We start from the raw sequence: 21,906 nt of genomic DNA, 5'->3' as shown, positions 1-21,906 counted from the left end.
AGCAGCTATTCCTAATACATAGAAACAAACACCTGGAAGCAGCCAAAATGTGGAGGCAAAGAAACATGTCACAAAGGAAAGAACAGAAGAAATCTCTAGAAGAGGAACTAAATGATTTAGATCCAAGCCAGCTAACAGATACAGAGTTCAGAATTTTGTTTATAAGGTTGTTTAAGCATACTATTTGGGAAATAACTGAGAAAATTGATAACATAATAAAGTATCAATTTGAAATGAAGGCTACACAAACTGAAATGAAGAATAATTTACATGGAATCAACAGTAGAGTAAAAGACACTGAGAATCAAATGAGCAATTTGGAACATGAGGAAACAGAAAACACCCAACCAGGAGAGCAAAAAGAAAAAAGAATCCAGAAATATGAAGATAGTGTAAGGAGCCTCTGGGACAACTTCAAGTGGCTCAACATTTGTATTATTGGGGTGCCAGAAGGGGAAGAAACAGACCAAGAAATTGAAAACCTATTTGAAAAAGTAATGACAGAAAACTTCCCCTACCTGGGGAAAGAAATAGACTTACAAGTCCAGGAAACACAGAGGGTACCAAACAAGAGGAACCCAAAGAGGCCCACAGCAAGACACATCATCATTAAAATGCCAAAGGTTAAAGACAAAGAGAGAATTTTAAAAGCAGCAAGAGAAAAGCAGTTAGTTACCTAGGAGGGAGCACCCATACAACTGTCAGCTGATTTCTCAATAGAAACCTTGCAGGCCAGAAGGGAATGGCAAGAAATCTTCAAAGTGATGAAAAACATGGAACTACAACCAAGATTGCTCTACCCAGCAAAGCTATCATTTAGAATTGAAGGTCAGATAAACAGCTTCTCAGATAAGAAAAAGCTAAAGGAGTTCATCACCACCAGACCAGCACTACAGGAAAAGTTGAAGGGTCTTCTTTAAGAAGCAGCTAATGAACAAAAGAATCTGACAAACTAAATAGATCCAGAGACATTGACACAGGCAACTGATGATCATATTTCAGAGGAAAGAGGGAAGGGGGGTGGAGAGTGGGAAGAGATTAACCAAAAAGTTATATGCATATATGCATAACCCATGGACACAGTCAATAACGGGGGGAAGGCCTGGGGAGGGGGTGGGAGTGAAGTGGAAGGGGTCAATTGGGGGGAAAAATGGGACACCTGCAATATTCTCAACAATAAAGATAAATTAAAAAAATAAAAAAATAAAAAATAATGAACATCCTCATCACTTATTAGGTGAGGCCAGGTGGTTGTTATTGTTGTAGTTGTTTTTAATATAAAGGAATATTAGAAAAGAACAAATTATCTTATTGGGGTTCACTAAAAAAAACCTGATTAGACTTATCCTTACTTCCCGTAAGTAGCTAGTGCGACTTTTGCTCTAGTGAGTAATCTCATTACTTATTTGTGGCAAAAATCCTTCTGATCTACATAGGGAACTATATATGGACAAACAATAATATGTTTTTTAAATTTTCATTTATTTATTTATTTTAATATCTTTATTGATTTCAGAGAGAGTAAAGGAGAGGAAGAGAGAGAGAAACATCAGTGATGAGAGAGTCATTGATTGGCTGCCTCCTGCACGCTCTGACTGGGGATTGAGCCCGCAACCTGGACATGTGCCATGACCGGGAATCGAACCCCGATCTCCTGGATCCTAGGTCGACGCTCAACCGCTGAGCCACAACCAGCTGGGCAATAATGTTTTTTAAATTGGTCAAAAATACATCATATAAAAAGAACTACTTGGCACAAAAATCTCTTGGAGAATAATAAGTTTAAAGAAAAGAAAAAACCACAAAGCTCAGAAAAATTTGTGATGAAAAGCTGTTGTAAAAATCAGGGCAAAGCAAAAAGCTAAATTGCCTGTAATCTGGAAGAGGGTTTGGAAACTTCAAAAAGAATTTAACTGGCCACCTATTACCCACCCATTTGAAGCAGTTGTTAGAAAGCTCTTATAAATTCAATAAATGAATAAAGGTGAAAATAAACCCTGTTGTGTGCAAAACTGAAAGAGAGGTAACTGATTTCTACTTCTGGACTTGTTACTAACTTTGCAACCAAGGGAAGGTTAACTGATTTCAGGAGTCTTAGTTTCCTCCTCAATAAACAGTAGAATATTACTAGATTATTTCTAAGGTCTCTTCTAGCTATATATATACTTGTATAAACTACTTTAAAATTGTACAGTACTACATATAGGTTCACAGAATTTTAAACTGAAAGTTCAGAAAGAATGTTTCTGTTACTTATTAGGGACATTATTTTTCCCCCTCTGTTATTTAAGGTCTACCATCTCTAGTAGTTAATAAAAACATGAAGGGTTCTGGCTGGGTATTCAATTGGTTAGGGCACTGTCCCAATACACCAAGGTTTTGGGTTCAATTCCAGGTCAGGGCATATACAAGAATCAAGCAATGAAGTCATAAACAAGTGGAACAAAAAAATTGATCTCGCTCTCAAAAAATAAAAGAAATAAAAAAAATATGGAGATTCTCCAGCCTGTCATATAAGAATTTCCACTTTCCTTTTAGCCTAAGAATATATCTCTTAAAAATTTGATAAAATGGTGACTACATATTCATTCTAGAATCAAAATAAAGAATCAAAATAAAGAGTAAACCTTAGGTGCTCTAAAATATGCTTAACTATTGTGATATCAATACTGTCTAAAGTAAATATGATAAAATTTAATGGTATACATTTTAAACCAAACATCCATTTTTGACAATGACAGAAGAATTGAAAGTAAGGGGAGTACTTCTACATTAAAATAATATAATTATAAATATTAACTAAATAATACTCAATGGATACTTTTGGTGTAGAGAACTAAAATACAAAATAAGTTATGCTTCTAGTTCTTGTCAATCAGAAATTATATTAAATGTACTTCCAATAACACAAAAAATACATGTCCTCCATCCAAAAATTGGGACCAAAGTCACAGCTCACTGGATTTCCTATAGGACTAATTTCAGAAGAGCAGCAAGAAGATTCTGATTAATAACAGAAACAATAAGAATAGCCAAAAAGATTCCCATTGGTTTCATCAAAAGATATAACCAATATGTCTTCCTAAAAGTTCTTCTTCATGGCCATAGCAGAAGCAACCACCTCCTGCCTTGAGGAAGCTGTATTTCAGTTTCCCCTGGGGGTAGGTGAGAGCAGTGGACTTCATGCAGCCTTTTAGCTTCTCTTCTCAGAGTAAAGGATGCTCTGAGGGTGGCACTCTTCTGGATCCAATCAAACAGAAATTCCAACTACAGTCACTTATTAGTTAGCTAAGCTATGAGACACCTCCCATTTTCCCACTGTGCTAGACACTATGACTTGTAATATCACTTTTATTTAAGTGTATATTTTCCAAAGCAAGAGATAAAATTACAGTCAAGAGAAACGTTTTAAGATCATCAGCTATCAATTAAACCGAATTGTTACAAGGAAGAAAAATTAGGCTTTTTACAGTTACAACAGCATGTGTGAATGACCCACAAATGAACACTAGGTGGCGAAAAGACCCAACATGCTAACAGCTAGAACATTTGAAACTGGTGAGGGAAAAAGGCTGACAAGGCAAGGATTCTGGGCAAACCAAAGAGGACATCTATGGTTTTGTAGTACTTATGCTGGAGGTCCGTGGACTATGGCCAGATTCAGAGCTGGCCTAACCTGATGTCCAGCACCAATTTGAGTTAATCTAGGAATATGGCCTAGTTCTCGAAATTTAGTTCTTTAAACATTGACTCTAGAAAGTGTCGTCTTTTAAGCAAATCTAGAAAACTATACCAATCATATTTTAATGTTAATTTTGAGAACAAATCTATTATTTCCTCCACTTTTCTGCTATAATGAGTTAATGATGACTCAGGAATGTCTTCTCACTTTATAAAGCTAGAGTCTCTCAAAACTGACCCAGAAGAGCAGGATTACATGAAAACATGTAAGGGGAAATCTTTTGTTAGACTAAATCATAACTTCCAGGTTTAGTCATATATTTTCTTGAAGGCAAAAGCTAGGTAAAAAGGAAGCTCTAAGGATGGAGACCAGAAGGCTGCTTTTGCATTAGAGTCTGATAAATGCATGCTCCCTAATGAAGGTAAGTAAGACCCATACATGTATCATCATTCTTATGTGATCAACCGCTTCTTTTCCTTACCAAAGGAACTCTGCCAACCAGTAACGATTCTGTTTCATTATACAGTGCCTTCACATTGATGGCTATTTCAGTGGCAGTGTCTCTCGTAAGACTCTAGGGGAAAAAAAATCAAAGACAAGTAATTCTGTATTAAATTGGAATTCAATCATCAGCAAATACTTTCAATTTCATTCTTCCAATTTAAATTCACATCACAAATATTTTTAAAAATCTACCAAAATTCTATTATGACTGCACAGTTTCAGTCATGTTTATTAGCATAATTACTCTTCTCATTCTTGTATGCACCAACTATAAGCCTTTACAATGTATCACATTTCAAGGGAGTTATATCTATTCTACTATTAACTTCTACATTGAAAAATTGAAAAGAAATGACAGAAGTTACAAAACTTTAATTTCTACATTAAATATCTACTAAATTTATTAATTTAGTGAAACAAAATGAAGTAAAAATAGTTTTAGTACGTAACTGCAAAAAATGAGTATCTAGGCTTGTTCTATACCTAGGCGCGGGGGCGAAGGTAAAAGAGTCCATGAGGAGGAATGGCAGTGAACGGAGGAAGAGTGGAAGGAAGGTGGCAAGTTATGGAGAGTGAAAAGAAACCATGAAGACAACATAAGAGCAGGAATGAAAAATGGTAGGAAGAAGAAAATAAAGGAAAATTTGGCCACAAATTTACCCTAAGCTCCTGGCAAAGATTCGTGTACACTACATCATGTTCTTTCAAAGGGCATGGCACGTCTTAGTCTCCGAGTACATAGGTGACACACACAAAAGATCTGTGGAATGAGAATTTACCATTAGCTCCTCACCTCTGGGAACCGAGGGTTGGCTTTATTTAGTGCGTGGGAGCAGGCGTTCACAGCGTGGGCCAGTTCTTGCTCCAAAAGACAGTGGATCGTCGCTGCATCACAGATCCTGAAAGCAAAAACAAAACAAATGCACCAAAAACTTTTTTAAGCATTGTTGGTTTTTCCAAAGCATAAAAGTGGTAGATTAAAGCAAGCAAATAATAATAATAATAAAGGTCATTAAGGAATTTTTTAAAAAAATGTTCAATTATGAATGGCACAGGGTAGATTTAGAAAATTCAAATCCCACTGCAACAAAGAACACTAAGACAAAAATCTTTATATAAAAAGATTAGAATCAGAGATAAATCTATTGAAGTGCTATTTGAAAAAGCAAAATATAGTCACTTTATTTTGCAGTATCACTGGAAAGCAAGAGGGTCCCAAATGTTAAGAGTAGAAACTTATCTTTTATTCATTGAAACTTCAACCAGGAACAAATAAAACAGATTAGGGGAAGAACATTGCCATATTGAACACCTATATGCTAAGTGCTTTATATATATTATCTAACTTAATATTCACAACTTAAAAGGTAGCTGTGATTAATTTTCTCTGCTTTATGAAGACACTGAGGCTCAGACAGATTTAGTGTGTATACAAAGCTAGTAAGTTATAGAGCCAGGATCTGAGCCTATGTCTATCTGGCTCTAAAACTGTTGTGCCACCATTCCCTGGAATTGAAACCTTCAAGAATAGTCCTAGAAAGACAAAATCCTGGAGGACTCTAAGGCCAAAGAAGAGAATAGAGAAAAAGTTCCACCAACTGCTAGAAAATGATGGAAGGTTTGCAGATGAGCAAGAAGGCAAGACTAGCCAGGCCGGTGTGGCTCAGCAGTTGAGCATCGACCTAGAATCCAGGAGATCATGGTTTGATTCCCAGTCAGGGCACATGCCCAGGTTGGGGGCTTGATCCCCAGCAGGGGGTGTGCAGGAGGCAGCTGATCCATGACTCTCTCATCATTGATGTTTCTATCTCTCTCTCCCCCTCTCCCTTCCTCTCTCTGAAATCAATAAAAATATATTTTTAAAAAATAGATTTTTAAAAAAAAGGCAAGACTATTCAAGCCCTTTTGCGTCTCACATATTCGAGGAGAATGATCTTCAATCTGGAAAAGGTAGAACAAAAGAGACAAGTCCTACATAGTTGACTCAAGAAAGGAAAAGAGTTTCATTCTTAAGAATCACAGAACTGACATCCAAGGCCTAAAGGAACCTGCAAATGTCACCTCAGCATTCTTACCAATAACCATGAGAAACACGAAGAACAGGTTATTTACCAGAATAGAGATGGGTAATTTTCTTTTCAAAGAAAGAAAAAGAGGAAAATCAACTTCAGATCAACATTCCCAACTGATAACTGTATCTCCTCCTATATATTTCTAACGTAATTGGAATTCTCTCAGTCTAACATGGAACTCACCCACCATTTTTCCCTCAAAATCTGCTCCTCTTCCTGAATACTATGCCTTTATCAAAGGCAACACAATCCACCCAGCCTTTCACTAGAAATCTTAGGGTCATCTGCCTCCTCACACTCATACATCAATTTTAGATCCTAACCTGTCTTAAATCTCTCTTCTCCTTTCCATCTCTCCTGCCTCAATCCATCCTTTCCTAAGGACCATTCTGACAGCGTTCGCCCTGCCTCAGCTTTGCTGTCCTGCAGACAATGCTCCTCATTGCTTCCAGAAATGCCCTGATAAAGATCTGGCCCCTCCTCAGCTCTCCATCCATATTTTCCTCACCCTCAACTACACCATGCCAACATTTCAGTCACCCCAAACTGTCCAAGATTTCTGAAGATACCATGCGCTCACACGCCTCTGGGTCTTTCCCCAGGCTGGCTCCCATGCTTAGCTTGCTCCTTTCTTACTGTTCCTTCCAGACTCAGCTGAGAGATCACTTCCTCCAGGCAGCCTCCCTCACTGCCTCTGGCCTCCTCTGTGTGACCACAGCACCCACTGTGTGACAACACTTCAGCCACACTTCTCCCTTCTACTACTCTTATTTAAGAAGAGGGATTGCAACACAGTCACCCTGGCATTCCCAGTGACTAAACTGGTGACTGCTGCACAGAAGAGGCTCAGAATATTTGTTGAATATTGAATCTGAAAACTGACCAGTGAGCCTAAACTTCACCTTTTGCAGAATTAAAAAAAAAACAGATGGGGACCCAAACTATGTTGACCAAGAAGAAGTCTGGCCAAGCTGTACTTCCTTTTTTTGATAAGGTTATTTGGTTGGTTCACAGGATGATAATATAGGAAGTATATTTTGGTTTCAAGGGAGCATATTTTGGTTTTAAGAAAATGATGTAGTCCTAGTTTAAGTTTTTGAGGAACCTCCATACTGTTTTCCATAATGTATTTATTACCTTGATTGTGGTAACCATTTTACAGTGTATACATATATCAAATCATCACATTGTATACCTTAAATATATTTAATTTTTACATAAATTATACCTCAATAAATCTGGGGGGGAAAACTGTAAATTGGAGCCCAAAGATATTGTCTATAGTATCTAAAAGAGATGCATTTACTCTCAAACTCACATCTCTGTGGATAAAAAGCTAAGATGTACAGTAATGCAGTTATATAAGTTTAGCTGACTAAATATTCATTTTCCCTACATTTCTTCTAAGCTACCCGGTAGCTGGCAGTGATCATACTTTATTCTAATTTTGAATGTTGGTCTCCAGCAATAGGGAGTGTATATCTTGTTTTAGTATCTCTAACACTGAGCACAGTCTAGGTGTCTAACAAATACTGAAAGAAGAGAATAAGGAATGAGGGGGGGCAGGAGACGGGGGGAGCAAGAAGGCTCCAGTGCAGCTGAGCTTTGTGTCTTTTTCTTTTTTTCCCAACACTAACCAGTGACCAGACGAAGGTGCGGGGAGAATATAACAGCTACCATTCAGAGAACACAAAATGTGCCAGATGAGATGTGTTACTAAGCACTGTGCATTTAACACTTAGCATTCAGTGACTGGGTGAGGCGCCTCTTCATTATCCCACTGCCCATGGTCCCTCCCCTTGAAGGTCACTCACTCTTGGTCATAGCGATTTTTATGTTTTACACTCAGAGAACTTGTTATTTTTATCTCTTCCTTTTCTGCCTACTAAAATTAATTTCTGTGTGGTTCCCAATCTTTGTGATATGTCTGTTGGAAACTGATTCTTGGACTCTTCCCATCCCCTCCACCCCCGACTCTCCTTGGGAGCAATGTTTGTATTTCCTTTTATGTTCCATCAACATTTAACTAATAATTCATTATAAGGCAATATATGCCAGCAAAGACTGCGTATAAACTGGGGAAATACATAATAACAGAAAGAGTACTCTGTGGTAGGGTACATTAGGCAAGCCCTTCATGTGTTTCTAGAAGTCCCAGATCTGTTCTGCAGAGAACACAGGTGTGAGTGTGTGTTGGAGGGGATCTGATGGAGAGTGAATGAAGGTGAGGTAAATGCATCTCTTCTAGATACCCCCAACAACTGAAATGATGTATTAAAACTAATCAAACAAAACTGGCCAAGACCAGAGTTCTCAGAGCCCAAAGGCCAGCAGGACCACCGTACCTTGTAATGAGCTCCTCCGCAGCCTGAGAGCACAGCTGCATCTGAGACACCTCCTCCGTTGCCAAGTCAACAGCATGTTGGATGTACAAATGGGTTCGAAGAACTGGTTTACCAGAATCACACTTCTGTTTATCTTCCCAAGATTTTAGAGTGCTTTCGAAAGCCTGTTTAAAATCAATATTACAATGAGCTGTTGGTTTAGAGCTCTGAGACCCAAATAAATGTGGATTTAGATATTGTATGAACGACTTTGAAACTTCTATTGCTTTTTTTCCTAATCTAACATCATTAAACAAATCAAAAGTACAAAAAACACACATTAAAGTTTTCCAGCATATCATAATAAATAAAAAGTAATATAATTGATGATAATGAATATGTATTACTAAAATGTTTTTAAAAAGTCAGCTTCAATCTTTACTATTATATGTATAATAGACAGGATAAACATTGGCAGTCTTATTTGTTATGTGTGTGACTTTAATTAAAAATGCATATTCTGGAAAAGGCAAAACTATGGGGAGAATGTAAAGATAGGTGGTTGCCAGGGGCTAGGGTAAGAGTGGGAGGGATAGGTAGGGGGAGTGCAAGAAATGTTTAGGGCAGTGAAACTACTCTGTGTCATCCTGTTAGGGTGGATGCATGTGATTGTACATTTCTCAAAACCCAAAGAAGAATAGCACAAACAGTGGACCTGACTTAATAATAACGTATCAATATTGGCTCATCAATTGTAATAAATGTGCTAACACAAGATGCTAATAATAGGGGAATGTGTGTGCTTGTGGAAGTAATGAGGAACGTGGGAACAGAATTAGAACCCTCTGTACTTTCTGTTCAATTTTTCTGTAAACCTAAAAAAATAAGCCTATTATGTTTTTTAAAAAACTAAAATATTTCTTCATATTTAAAACCACAATGACTAAAATGTCAGGTTTAAAAGACAATTCAAACCTTTTTCCTTGATTCCTATTTTTTACGATAATTTAAGATTTTTTAGAAGGCTTAATAAAAATCTAGGAGAATATTTTTGGTTACATACCCTGTCCCTTGTTAGCATCTGAGCTCTGTTTTTGTGCACAATTTTGATAATCCCTGGAGGCTGAACCCATGCTTCGCCATCCACCTGCACTGGGACTCCCTCATCACCAAATATAGTGATTTTTACTGTACGGCACTGAAATAAAACAAATTATTTTAGAGTACAATTCATCCTGTGAAACTGACACTCAATCCACGTTAAAGCTTGACCTTTAGCCTATACCGTGGAACGGTAGGTAATGCTTTTCACTTATGATGACACAGTAATAACTGACATGACAAGAAAGGCAGTATTTTATAGGTGACTATAAGTGTAGGAGTTATCTGAAATAGCTTCCCCAGTGTCCTAAGGAGTGAAGTCAAGTTTGATTAGAAAGACAAACCTGGGCTATTCGATGATGCTGTAGTTTAATGACCCGTGAAACTGCCATTTGCACACTATCAAATATTGCAACAACTTCCAGGATCTTGTCATCAAATGACGGTGCAGTAAATATCTGAAAGGGAAGACTGCATTACACTTCCACTAATAGAGTCAGGTTTAAGTGAAGAGGCACATCGAGCAATGCAAACTCTGCAATATACATAGTTTTTAAAAATCATAAAAATACTCAGCAGAAAAGTAAATATTAGTAGGAAATGATAACCCAAAGACAAAATATCACTGAAGCTGGCTTAAAACAAACAAACATAATAAAAATAGGTCTTAAAACCCACATGACATATTACTCATGCCCCTCATAATCCATCTTGGTATAAAATGTACTAAGTATCTGTGCATACATAATTCAGATGTCTTGACAAAATGATGCATGTAGTTTTAAGAAATCTAAAAAACCCAAAAAGGGGATACAGATTTCATAAGGTTTAAGCTAATGAACATGCAGATTACGATCCAGTTCACTTGGTACGCTTTAAGGGAAATCTTTCAAGGTGTTACAGGCAATATGTGTACGTGCTTTCCATCTTAAACACCTTGCTGACAGGTTACAAGTACACACGTGTTCCCAAGTCTGAACATTGTTGACTGGTCACCAGATAACTCATATCTGCACTTACATTAATTTAAGTAATTTTAAACACCTTGCTAACTGGTCATGATGGAAAAGAAGCCAACCCCACCGGGTAGTTCTGGTTCAAAATATCCAGCGAGCAAAGTGTCTAATACAACAACTTTTTAGGGCATTTGAGAATATGGACATAGAAACCTCAGGGAATAAAAATCATGTAGGTTTACTTTGCTTTGACGTTAACTGCGTTTTCACAAAATCAATTTAACCTAAAATTTTAAATTTCACCTGTATTACTTTGTCCCTTTTACTCTCTCTTTTACTGTATCTTACATAATAATGGCTCTGAAAAAAATTATTCAGTATAAAGTAGTATCCTAAATACAAATTTCACTGAAACTATCAGGGCACAAATTTGCCAACATTGGTATTTGTTATCATTTTTGTTATCAGACTGCCTAGTTTTAAACCCTGTCTCCATCTCCTTATAACTATGTAAACTAAGTGTTAGTTTCTTTATTGATAAAATTTAGATGAAAATTGTACACATTAATAAAAGTGCAGCACTCAGAACACTGTCTACTTAGTAGGTGTTCAAGAAACATTAGCTTTATTCATCTTTAAAATTTTTTATTGTTCAAATTATTACAGATGTCCCCTTTTTTCCCCATTGACCCCCTTCTACTCAGCACCGAGCCCCTCCCAGCTCTAGGCCTCCACCACACTATTGTCTGTGTCCATGGGTTATACATATATGCATATAGATTCTTTGGTTAATCTCTCCCCACCACCCACCCGCACCTTCCCTCTGAGATTTATCAGTCTGTTCCATGCTTCTGAGTCACTGAATTTATTTTGTTCATAAGATTATTGTGTTTAGATTCCACATGTGAGGTCATGTGACGTTTGTCTTTCTCTGCCTGGCTTATTTCGCTTAGTGTAATTTTCTCCAGGTCCATTCATACTGTCCCAAAGGGTATGAGATCCTTTTTCTTTACAGCTGCATAGTTGATTTCTTCTTTCTAAAATAATTAAGATTATGCCTGGCTGGCGTGGATCAGTGGTTGAGCATCAACCTATGAACCAGGAGGTCACAGTTCAATTCCTAGTCAGCACATGCCCAGGTTTCTGGCTTGATCCCCAGTAGGGGGGTGTGCAGGACACAGCCTATTAATAACACTCTCTCATCATTGATTTCTCTCTCCCTCTCCCTTCCTCTCTAAAATCAATTAAAACATATTTAAAAATATATATATGTATGTGTGTGTGTATATATACACACATATCTATATAAGAGTAGTGAAAGGCTGACAAAAAACTGACTGCTAATGTTAGTTTTATACTTTTATAGGACTGGAGTATTCTCATATTGTAAAAATTACAAATGCTTTCCAATTTATTTCATACTTGAATTCCTGCCTGCTTATTTAATAGTGCTGAGAAAATGGGTCAGTGCAACCATTATATCAGAAGCCTCAAATTAAAGGGCCTATTAATTAATGTATATGTGACTCTTCAAAGAAAGATCATGATAACACTTCTAATTTCTATGTTAAATATACTTTAATAATTGTACCTTCTCTTAAAAATTTATTTTTAGAACAATGACCTTTGTTAGGTTGTGGGGTTTTTCTTTTTTAATATAGAAAATTATAAAAAGAAAACAAAAATAGCACTCAACCTCAATGGCCAAATAAACCCTCTTGACATTTATAAAATTAAAAAAATATATTACATAAATTCAGAAAACTAAAAGTACAGTAAGGTATTTTGGTAGTAGAATAATTTCCCCCTCCCACCCCCAAAAATGTCCATGTCCTAATCCCCTATAAATATTACCTCATATGGCAAAGGAGACTTTGCAGATGTGATCAAATTAGGGATCCTGACATGAAAAGATTATCCTAGATGATGTGGGTGGGCCCAATGTAATCACAAAGGTCATTAAAAGTAGAAGAGGGAGGCAGAAGAGGAGATCGGAAAGATGTTATCTCTGAAGACAGGAAGGGGCCACAAACCAAGGAATGTGGGAAGCCTCTAGAATCTGGAAAGAGCAAGGAAATACTTACATCGTCCTCTTTAGTTCCACCCCAAAAGTTAGTGCCTCCGGCATAGCTGGGAATGTTCAATACTGCTATTCCTTGTAGACTGGGGAGAGGAATATACTGTCCATCACACTGTAAGGGAAAAAGCTTAGAAGTTAGCTAAAAAGAGCAAAACCACTAGTTTGGAAGTCACAAGTGCACCAAAGACTAAGGATGATGAAGGAAAGTATGTTGGTAATATTTGTTTTCCTTTAAATATATTCCTAACATTACTTTTATCTTATTTAATTTAAAAAATTTTAAAGTGTAAATAACTACAGCAGAAGTTTTTACAGAAAATCAAACTAAACAAAAAAGGTTTTACCTCTTCTTTCAACCAAAATCAGGCAGTACTTGAGGGTTTTTTTTTCAGGTCAGTTATGATATTCCCACTTATATTATGGTCATCTTTGAACTTATTTTAAGCTTTCCTTTTAAAGCAGCTGCTGTGAGGGTGGACTCTGGGTCCTAACCATCTCATCTAGCACCTCTCACAACTCCCAGTATTTTGCTGGTGCTCTGTAACTAACTGGTGACTGGTTAAACTCAAAACTGAGTTTTTTAAGTAATCAGAACCAAATCCAAAAAAACACATGTATGTCAAGAAGTATCTTGTACTCCATGCCTAAGTAATCACTTAGATGAAAATTAAATGATCACTTAAATAATCAATTATACACGACATGAATAAATTCTTACTGAACACAAGGTTTAAGCCTTCATTTTAAAAGAGGAGAGTTTGCAGGTGTCATACTTAATATGCATGCTATATTTTCATTATATAATTCTTATGTTAACACTAAAAATAATTAACATAACTTTACAAAAATTGCATTGTAAAGTCCAATCAAATTATCTCAATCTTTAAGACAAATGAGAATCCAGTTTGAACCCATTTTCAACCATTTTAAATAACAGAATAAATGATAATTGATTTATCCCCACAGGCATTTTTTTATAATTCTTTTTTTTACTTTTGCATGAAACATTCAAAGGTCCACACTGTATCCCAGCACCTAAAGCCACTCCTGGCACAACAGCTGGAACTCAGTGTGCATTTGTTAAATGAAGGAACATTAAATATTTAGCAGACTAACTTTTTCTGAACCTAATATTCTTAATAGGTATCCTGTGTACTTTAGAAAGTTATTAAAATTACATAAAACTTCAAGGAGATGGGGGAAAAACCTATCTCTATATATACAAAAGAAGTATTTCAAAAAAATTCAGAACAATCTTAAAGATTTTATAATAAAGCTCAGCCGGTGTGATTCAGCAGTTGAGCATCAATCTATGATCCAGGAGATACTAGTTTGATTCCTAGTCAGGGCACATGCCCGGTTTGGGGGCTCGATCCCCAGTGGAGGGCTTGCAGGAGGCAGCCGATCAATGACTCATCATTGATGTTTCTAACTTTCTCTCTTCCTCTCTCTGAAATCAATAAAGATATATTTTTTGAAAAAGATTTTATAATAAAGGCCACATATGACAAGCCCACAGCTAACATTATACTCCATGGTGAAAAACTGAAAGCTTTCCCTCTAAGATCAGGAACAAGACAAAGGTGTCCACTCTCTCACCACTTTTATTCAACATAGCATTGGAAGTTCTAGCCAGAGAAGTTAGGCAAAAAAAAGAAAAGATATCCAAATTGGAAATAAAGAGGTAAAACTATCACTATTTGAAGATGATATGATATTATATATAGAAAACCCTGAAGACTCCATCAAAAAACTGTTAGAACTAATGAACAAATTTTATAAAGTTGCTGGATACAAAATCAATATACAAAAATATGTTGCATTTTTTACACTGATAATGAACTATCACAAAGAGAAATTAAGAAAAAGTCCTATTTATAATAGCATCAAGAAGAATAAAATACTTAAAAATGAATTTAAACAAGGTGAAATACCTAGACTCATATATTGAAAACTAAGACTTCAGTGAAGGAAATTGAAGAAAACACAAATAAATGGAAACATATTAGATGCTCATGAATTAAAAGAATTAATATTGTGTCCACACTACCCAAAGCAATCTACAGATTCAAAGCATCCCTATAAAAATTCCAAGGTATTTTTCATAGAACTAGAACAAATAATCCTAAAATCTGTATGTAACCACAAAAATAGCCAAATAGCCTAATAGACTTCAAAGAGCCAAAGCAATCTTGAGAAAGAAGAAGAAAGCTGGAGATCTCATAGTCTCGATTTCAAACTATACTACTAATCTACAGTAATTAAAACAGCATGGTATTGGCATGGGTGGGGGTGCAGGTGGATTGGAAAGGGTCAATGGGGAAAAAAAGGGGACACCTATAATAGTTTCAACAATAAAGATAAATAATAAAAACACACACATAGATCAATGGAACAGAACAGAGAGCCCAGAAATAAATGCATGCATATATGGTCAGTTAATTCACAAAAAAGGAGCCAAGAATATACAAGGAGAAAGAACAGTATCTTCAATAAATGATAGAAAAATTGGACAGCCTCATGCAAAAGAATGAAACTAGACCACTATCTTACACAACACACAAAAATTAACTCAAAATAAAGACTTGAACATAGACCTGAAACCATAAAATTCCTAGAAGAAAACACAGGTAGTAAGCTCCTTGACACAGGTATTGGTGATGATTTTTTAAATCTGACACCAAAGCCAAAGCAACAAAAGCAAAAAAAATAATAAAACAACAAAAACAAACAAGTGGGACTACATCAAACTGAAAAGTTCTGCAGAGAAAATGAAATCACCAGCAAAATGAAAAGGCAACCTACTGAATGGGAGAAAATAATTGCAAATCATATGCCTGATAAGAGACTAATATCCAAAATATAAAAAGAACTCACACATTTCAATAGCAAAATAATCTAATTTAAAAATGGGCAGAAAATCTGTACAGACATTTTTTCCTAGAAGACATAAAGATGGCCAACAGGTACATTAAAAGATGCTCTACATCATTAATCATCATGAAAATGCAAATCAAAACCACAATGAGCTATCACCCTATACCTGTTAGAATGGCTATCATCAAAATGAACAGAAACAATGTTGGCAAGAATGTGGAGAAAAGGGAACTTTTTTGCACTGTTAGTGGGAATGTAAATTGGTGCAGCCAATATACTAAATAGTATGGAGGTTCCTCAAAAAATTAAACAGAACTATCATATAACCCAGCAATTCCACTTCTGGGTATTTCTCTGAAGAAAATTAACACACTCTTTTGAAAAGATATATGCACTCCCATGTTCACCACTGTGTTATTTACAATAGCCAAGATATGAAATATAGATAAGTGCCCATCGATGAATAAATGGATAAATAAAATGTGCTGTATCCCTGGCTGTGTTTCTCAGTGGTTAGAGCATCAGCCCTCCCACCAAAGGGTTGCAGGTTTGCTCCGCACCCCAGATCCCAGTGCATTCAGGAGGCAACCAGTTGATGTGTCTCACATCATTGCTTCTCTCTCTTTCTCTCCTCCCTCCCTTCCATTCTCTCTCTGAAAAGCAATGGAGAAAATATCCTCATGTGAGGATTAACCAAAAAAAAAAAGAGAAAAAGAAAAGAAAATGTGGTGTATATATATCACCACATTTGCAACAACAAATTCCTTGAGGGCATTATGCTAGGTGAATAAGCCAGAGTAAGACAATTACCATAAAATCTCTCATAGATATGGAATCTTAAAAAAAAGCTCATAGATAGAGAAAAGATTGGTGGTTGGCAAGAGGCGGGGATGGGGGATGGAAGAAACGGGTGAACTGGGTTTGTTTTTTCTTTAGTTTAAACTGAATTAAAATAAAAAAAAATAAAAAATGTAAAAATTTAGGGCAGTCTTCAAGATTTATAGATAAACTTTATTTGGATGCATGGTATAGAAAATGAACATCTTCAGAAGGAAGGTCTATCTAAATTGCTCAATTTAACATACTCTCTAATAGTCTAAAACTATTTCATTAATTTATTTCCATATTATTGGTTTCTTTTTTTAAGTCTATGTATTTTATATAACGCATTTAAAAACAATATTCTGAGAGGAGGTCCATGGTTTCAACAGCATGCCACAGCTCAAAAAGGGTTAAGACCCATGTTAAATGGATAGTAAAATACAGCTGTGTAAGTAAGACGGTCTTGTTCTAAATTTGGAAAACCAGTAGAAAAGGTTAGAAATACTATTTCTGAAGAGCTAAAGGAATTAAGGCAATCCAGCCATTCTCATTCCAGATAGTTCACTGGACTTACCGAATCATGGTAAAATGATTATTTACCTCTGTTTCTCCCCCAAGACAGGGCCAAGAGTTGTGCAAGACAATGGGTATAACAAGAAGAATACAACATCCTACCTGTCCTAAAAGAGTGTGGTCGACTAGAGGACATGGGGAAGAAGATGAGTGATTACAGTACAATACATAGGAGAGAACCCGAGTTGATCTGGGGATGGGCTGTCAAGGACAGTGTTTATTGGCGTGAACCTTCCAGATTCTGCACCTTTTCCTCCAGTAACCTCTATCTTAACTTTATAAGCACTGATAAATCAAGATAGCTGATCAAGTAGTCAGTGCTCTAGAAGTAGAAAATATAAGATGCTTATTTTTACTAGAACATTTAGTTGGTAAGTCCACATTCCAGTGTTAAAATAACACCTAAAATTATAATACTCTGTGCCCAGCTGGCATGGCTCAGTGGTTGAGCATAGATCTATGATCTAGGAGATAAGATCTGATTCCAGTCAGGGCACATGCCCGGGTTGTGGGCTCAATCCCAGCAGGGAGCGTGCAGAAGGCGGCCAATCAATGCCTCTCTCATCATTGATGTTTCTATCTCTCTCTCCCTCTTCCTTCTTCTCTCTGAAATCAATAAAAATATATATTTAAAAAAATAATACTCTGTTTAATTCATTGAGCTGCAGATGTAAGATTTGCTCACTTTTTGGTATTTAGGACATACCTTAATTAGAAATATCTGGCTATAAAAAGGTACAAGATAGGAAAGAAATGCCTATCAGCATAAACAGCCCTGGACAAGGGAAAAAGAAAATAAAGGTCACAGAAATTAGTAGACTTTTCAGTGCCATGACCCCAATCTTCTTTTTCCTGTTACTGGAGGAGATTAAATAACTTCTGCTGACCTTAATGCCCTATTTAAATTAGTAAAAAAATACTAAAAAACTTAAATGTTCAAAATCTCTTTTTCATTTACTAACTTGTTAGAAATAATTAGAACAAAAAAGACATTTAAATTAAAATATTCTATTTAATACAATAAATGCTGTTTTCAGGGGTTGTGAAACTTCAGGCATTATATAATTGGGTAAGAATTTGGAAATTTAAATGAGGAAATTCATTAAAAATGCTATCCTATAAATATACTCCCATGGTTCCACTTTTTCACGGGGTTCCATGACTCCACAGCAGCATACAAATTTCAGGAGCTAGTGATTATGATAATTAAGTGTGTCACTCATACCCAGTGTCTATACCTTCTTTAGTAGAAAGTTGGTAACTACTTCCATTTCCCCCCCCTCAAGTGTTGAAACACTAATCAAGAAGAATTTTGGCCAAATACACTCCACAAATACAATAATTTTTCTAAGTAAGATAACTTAAAATGCCTTTACTTCAAGATGAACTTACCTCAAGTTGAACCCTCTGTTCTAAATTCTTGTATGATCTCTGTAGTAGCTCTCGGGTTCCAAGGACTCCATACCACATCAAGTTTTTAGTTCGGCTCCTGAAAATAAATGTTGGCAGGAATGACTATTTATTTAGTCTTTAAAGGCAGAGCAAGCAAAAGAGATAATAAATGAAATTAAAGTAAAATTGCCTTCATGTAATAACATTATTACTATTACCAAAATTACCTGCATTTTCCAGGGTGCTCCTCTCTCTTATTATTAAATTCTAATGAAATTTTTGCATCTAATCCAATCCCAAAGTAATTGTTCATGACACATTTTTCTGAATATCCATCTCTATGATAATAAGGAAAAGTATATAAAAGTCAATTTCAGATTCATAACAATTATAACTTATACACAGCACTTAACACCATTGAAGCTTCCACTCCAAAGAGAAAAGCTAAGCAGAAATCCCCTATTCACATGAAATATGCTCGACTCCAGTATGTGTGAGTAAATGTTGGTAACATATAAAGGGATGGCGGGCAAGGCAAAGTGAAGAAAGAATCATGGCAAAGCTTCTTTACTATCTGTAACAAAATCTTAGTTCTCTCTCCTCTGTGAGCCCCCTACTACACACACAAATGGGAGGGCTTGCATCAGGTCCAATACTCTTTTTATCATTAGAAAGACTCCTCCACTCCTGCTCTTACAAATGGACCAAGTACTTACTCAGCAAAAAAAACTACTAAATCTATTCCGTTCTTCTAGGTACTTTGGAAAGTACAAAGTTCAAAATATGATACTGTCATTGAGGACTGTCATCAGAAAAATGAGATATAATAAAGGCAAAATTAAATATGGAAGTAAAAGGAAGCATATACTGAACTACCAAAAAAAACTTTAGGAGTTTAAGAAGGGAAGAGATCACTGTGGGCCAAAAGCTTCCTGAAATAACTAAACCCAGAAGCTGGAAGTGGAAAGATGACAGATTTGGCAAGACCAAGAAGAAAGGAGGTGAAGGGAACAGCATGAATATGGATATGAAGGAGTCTATGAATAAAACGTTCCAGAGAAAAGCGAGTAGGGTGGTGTCTCCCTTCGCCATAGGCTTGTTATCCGAGACAATAGGCTGGAGGGAAAAACCACTATACTTCACGTGGCCACTGTGCTCATCGTTATCAACCGCTGAAATTTTCTGGTGATTCTTTTTATACACAGAACTGTATTTATTATAATACTTTAAAAATATTAGCATTAGCATAAGACAGTGACAAGAAAAGCTAGAACAAAATATCTGTGAAAGAATTTGCTTACACTGAATCTGGATCTGGGTCAATAAATGGCGTTGCACCAAAAGGATCAATATTTGCTAGTAACATTTTGTTGATAATAGAACTCCCAGCAATTGAGGCAGCTAGTCCTGCTCTTAAACCTGGACAGGAGAAAATGAATATATGCACGGTCACATGATAAGAAAAATCCAGTCTATTGTTTTCAGGGCTAATCTCAAACATCTTGTTCCCAAAGCACGGGTTTCAGTGCCTGCTCTTCTCATTAATAAAAATTAAGAATTATGACATTGCTAGGTACAAGGGTTTTGATGCTTCTTAGGGTCTATATGTTGCTATAAAAAAAAAATGAAGCAGATGAGTACCTAAAATAGGAGTCTCTTGGAGAAAGTTTCTCATTTACCATCCCAATGATTCTCTAACTTCAACAAATTTTACTTCCTCTGTTACAGCAAATAAAGTATTAAGACTGTAAGAAATTTACAATAAAGGCTGAATCACCCAAAATGTCATGGAGTTACCACTTCCATACACACAAAGCATAGATAATAATACTCAATTTAAAATGTTAACAGATGTACTAAGGTGAAAACACACGTTGGTGTCAACAATAAGCAGTAAAATATCAAATGTAGATATTAATAAATTTTAGAAGAATACAGTATTAAACATAAAAATTAAGCATTTTTCTTACCTCTACATATGCAAAACTTTAAATTTACTTCAATATGCTTTCTACTAACTAGTAATGGGATTCAAAAGCTAATGAATTTATTATCTACTCAACCCAATATGAAGGCTAGAAGCACTCAAGTCTGGAGAGAAGACAATGTAATAGGGGCTTAAGAGCACAAACAGAAAGGAAAACTAGTAAAGAAAAATACATTATGCAACTGAGAAATATGAGGAAATTAGATAAAAATAAAGTCCTTTCTTAAGCAAACATTTCTTTCCCAATGTGTTCTTAGATTATTACTCATTGTTTTAGATACTAAAGTTTATCTGATTATCAAATAATCAAGATGAATTTTATTCTGTCATTTAATCTTAGTTTGAATATGCTAGAGCATATTCTAAGTAAGTAAATAAAAGAACAAAGCAATGGTTCTGATAAGAGGAAAGAAGAGTTTAAAGAGGTAAAGAGCCGTATTCTACCTGTCCCACAGAAAAGTGTAATATTTTCTAAAATGTTTTAAAGTTAGCCATATTTACAACTTTAGCCCAGAAAGGTCATCCTAAGGTTCCAGGTTTGAATAGAGACATGACCTCTAGACATGGAGGCCTTTCCAGAATCAAGCATATTCTGGATTTATCTTTTTTATTTTAATACTTTCACTGAGATATAATATTTCCATTGAGATATATTTTCCCATACTGTAAAATTCACCCTTTAAAAATATATAATTTAGTTGTTTCTAGTGTACACACAAACTTGTGCAATGATCGCAACCATCTAATTCTAGAACTTTTTTTTATTATCCCCCAAAAGAAACCCCATACCTATTAGCAGTCATTTCCCATTCCTCCTTGCCCCCAGTTCCTGAAAACCACTAAACTACTTTTAGTCTCTATGGATTGATTATTCTGGACATTTCATATAAATGGAATTATCTGTGTCAAGCTTCTTTCACTTGGCATAATGTTTTCAAGGGTAACCATGTTATAATGTATATAAGGGCCGCATTCTTTTTAATAGCTGAATAATATTCCACCGTAGATACATATTTTCAGTTCTCATCAGTAGATGCCTAGTATGTGAATTTCTGGGTTATATGTTAATTCTATGTTTAACTCTTTGAGGAGCTGCCAAACTTTTCAAAATAGCTCCACCATTTTACATTCTAACCAGCAATGTATGACAGTTCCAATTTCTCAATGTCCTTGCCAATATTTGTTTTCTGTCTTTTAAAAAAAAAAGTTTTTATTGATTTTAGAGAGGAAGGGTGAGAGAGAGAGAAAGATCAAGCGGTTGCCTCTTATATGAACCCATAACCTGGGCATGTGCCCTGACCGAGAATCGAACTGACAACCTTTCGGTGAGTGGGATGAAGCTCAGCCAACTGAACCACGCTGGGCAGGGCTATTAGCTGTCGTTTTTTGACCATGGCCATCTTAGTGAGGAGGTGGGAAGGGTATCTCACTGTGGGTTTGATTTGCTTTTCCCTGATGACTAATGATGTGAACCTCTCTTTCCATATGCTTATTGGCCATTTGTATATCTCTTTGGGAAAATGACTACCCAGATCC

The 21,906-nt window shown here is 35.9% G+C and overlaps 1 protein-coding gene across 1 annotated transcript in view; it reads right to left on the bottom strand.

Annotated features, from left to right (window-relative positions):
• DGKH (diacylglycerol kinase eta) overlaps nt 1-21,906 on the bottom strand; it is a 162,400-nt gene that overhangs the window by 9,416 nt on the left and 131,078 nt on the right. Inside the window, exons 18-26 of the mRNA XM_087814316.1 lie at nt 19,685-19,802; nt 18,611-18,721; nt 18,384-18,480; nt 12,724-12,831; nt 10,028-10,141; nt 9,646-9,780; nt 8,604-8,767; nt 4,980-5,085; nt 4,164-4,256 (exon numbers count right to left, since the gene is read on the bottom strand). Of these exons, the coding sequence (XP_087670442.1) occupies nt 4,164-4,256; nt 4,980-5,085; nt 8,604-8,767; nt 9,646-9,780; nt 10,028-10,141; nt 12,724-12,831; nt 18,384-18,480; nt 18,611-18,721; nt 19,685-19,802 (1,046 nt within the window). The remainder of the gene's footprint in view (nt 1-4,163; nt 4,257-4,979; nt 5,086-8,603; nt 8,768-9,645; nt 9,781-10,027; nt 10,142-12,723; nt 12,832-18,383; nt 18,481-18,610; nt 18,722-19,684; nt 19,803-21,906) is intronic.

This window comes from Miniopterus natalensis, chromosome 2 (assembly GCF_054644295.1).
Source record: "Miniopterus natalensis isolate mMinNat1 chromosome 2, mMinNat1.hap1, whole genome shotgun sequence".
NCBI classification, from domain to species: domain Eukaryota; kingdom Metazoa; phylum Chordata; class Mammalia; order Chiroptera; family Miniopteridae; genus Miniopterus; species Miniopterus natalensis.
The sequence above is the reverse complement of the archived record's forward strand: the minus strand, read 5'-3'. Positions and strand labels throughout refer to the sequence as shown.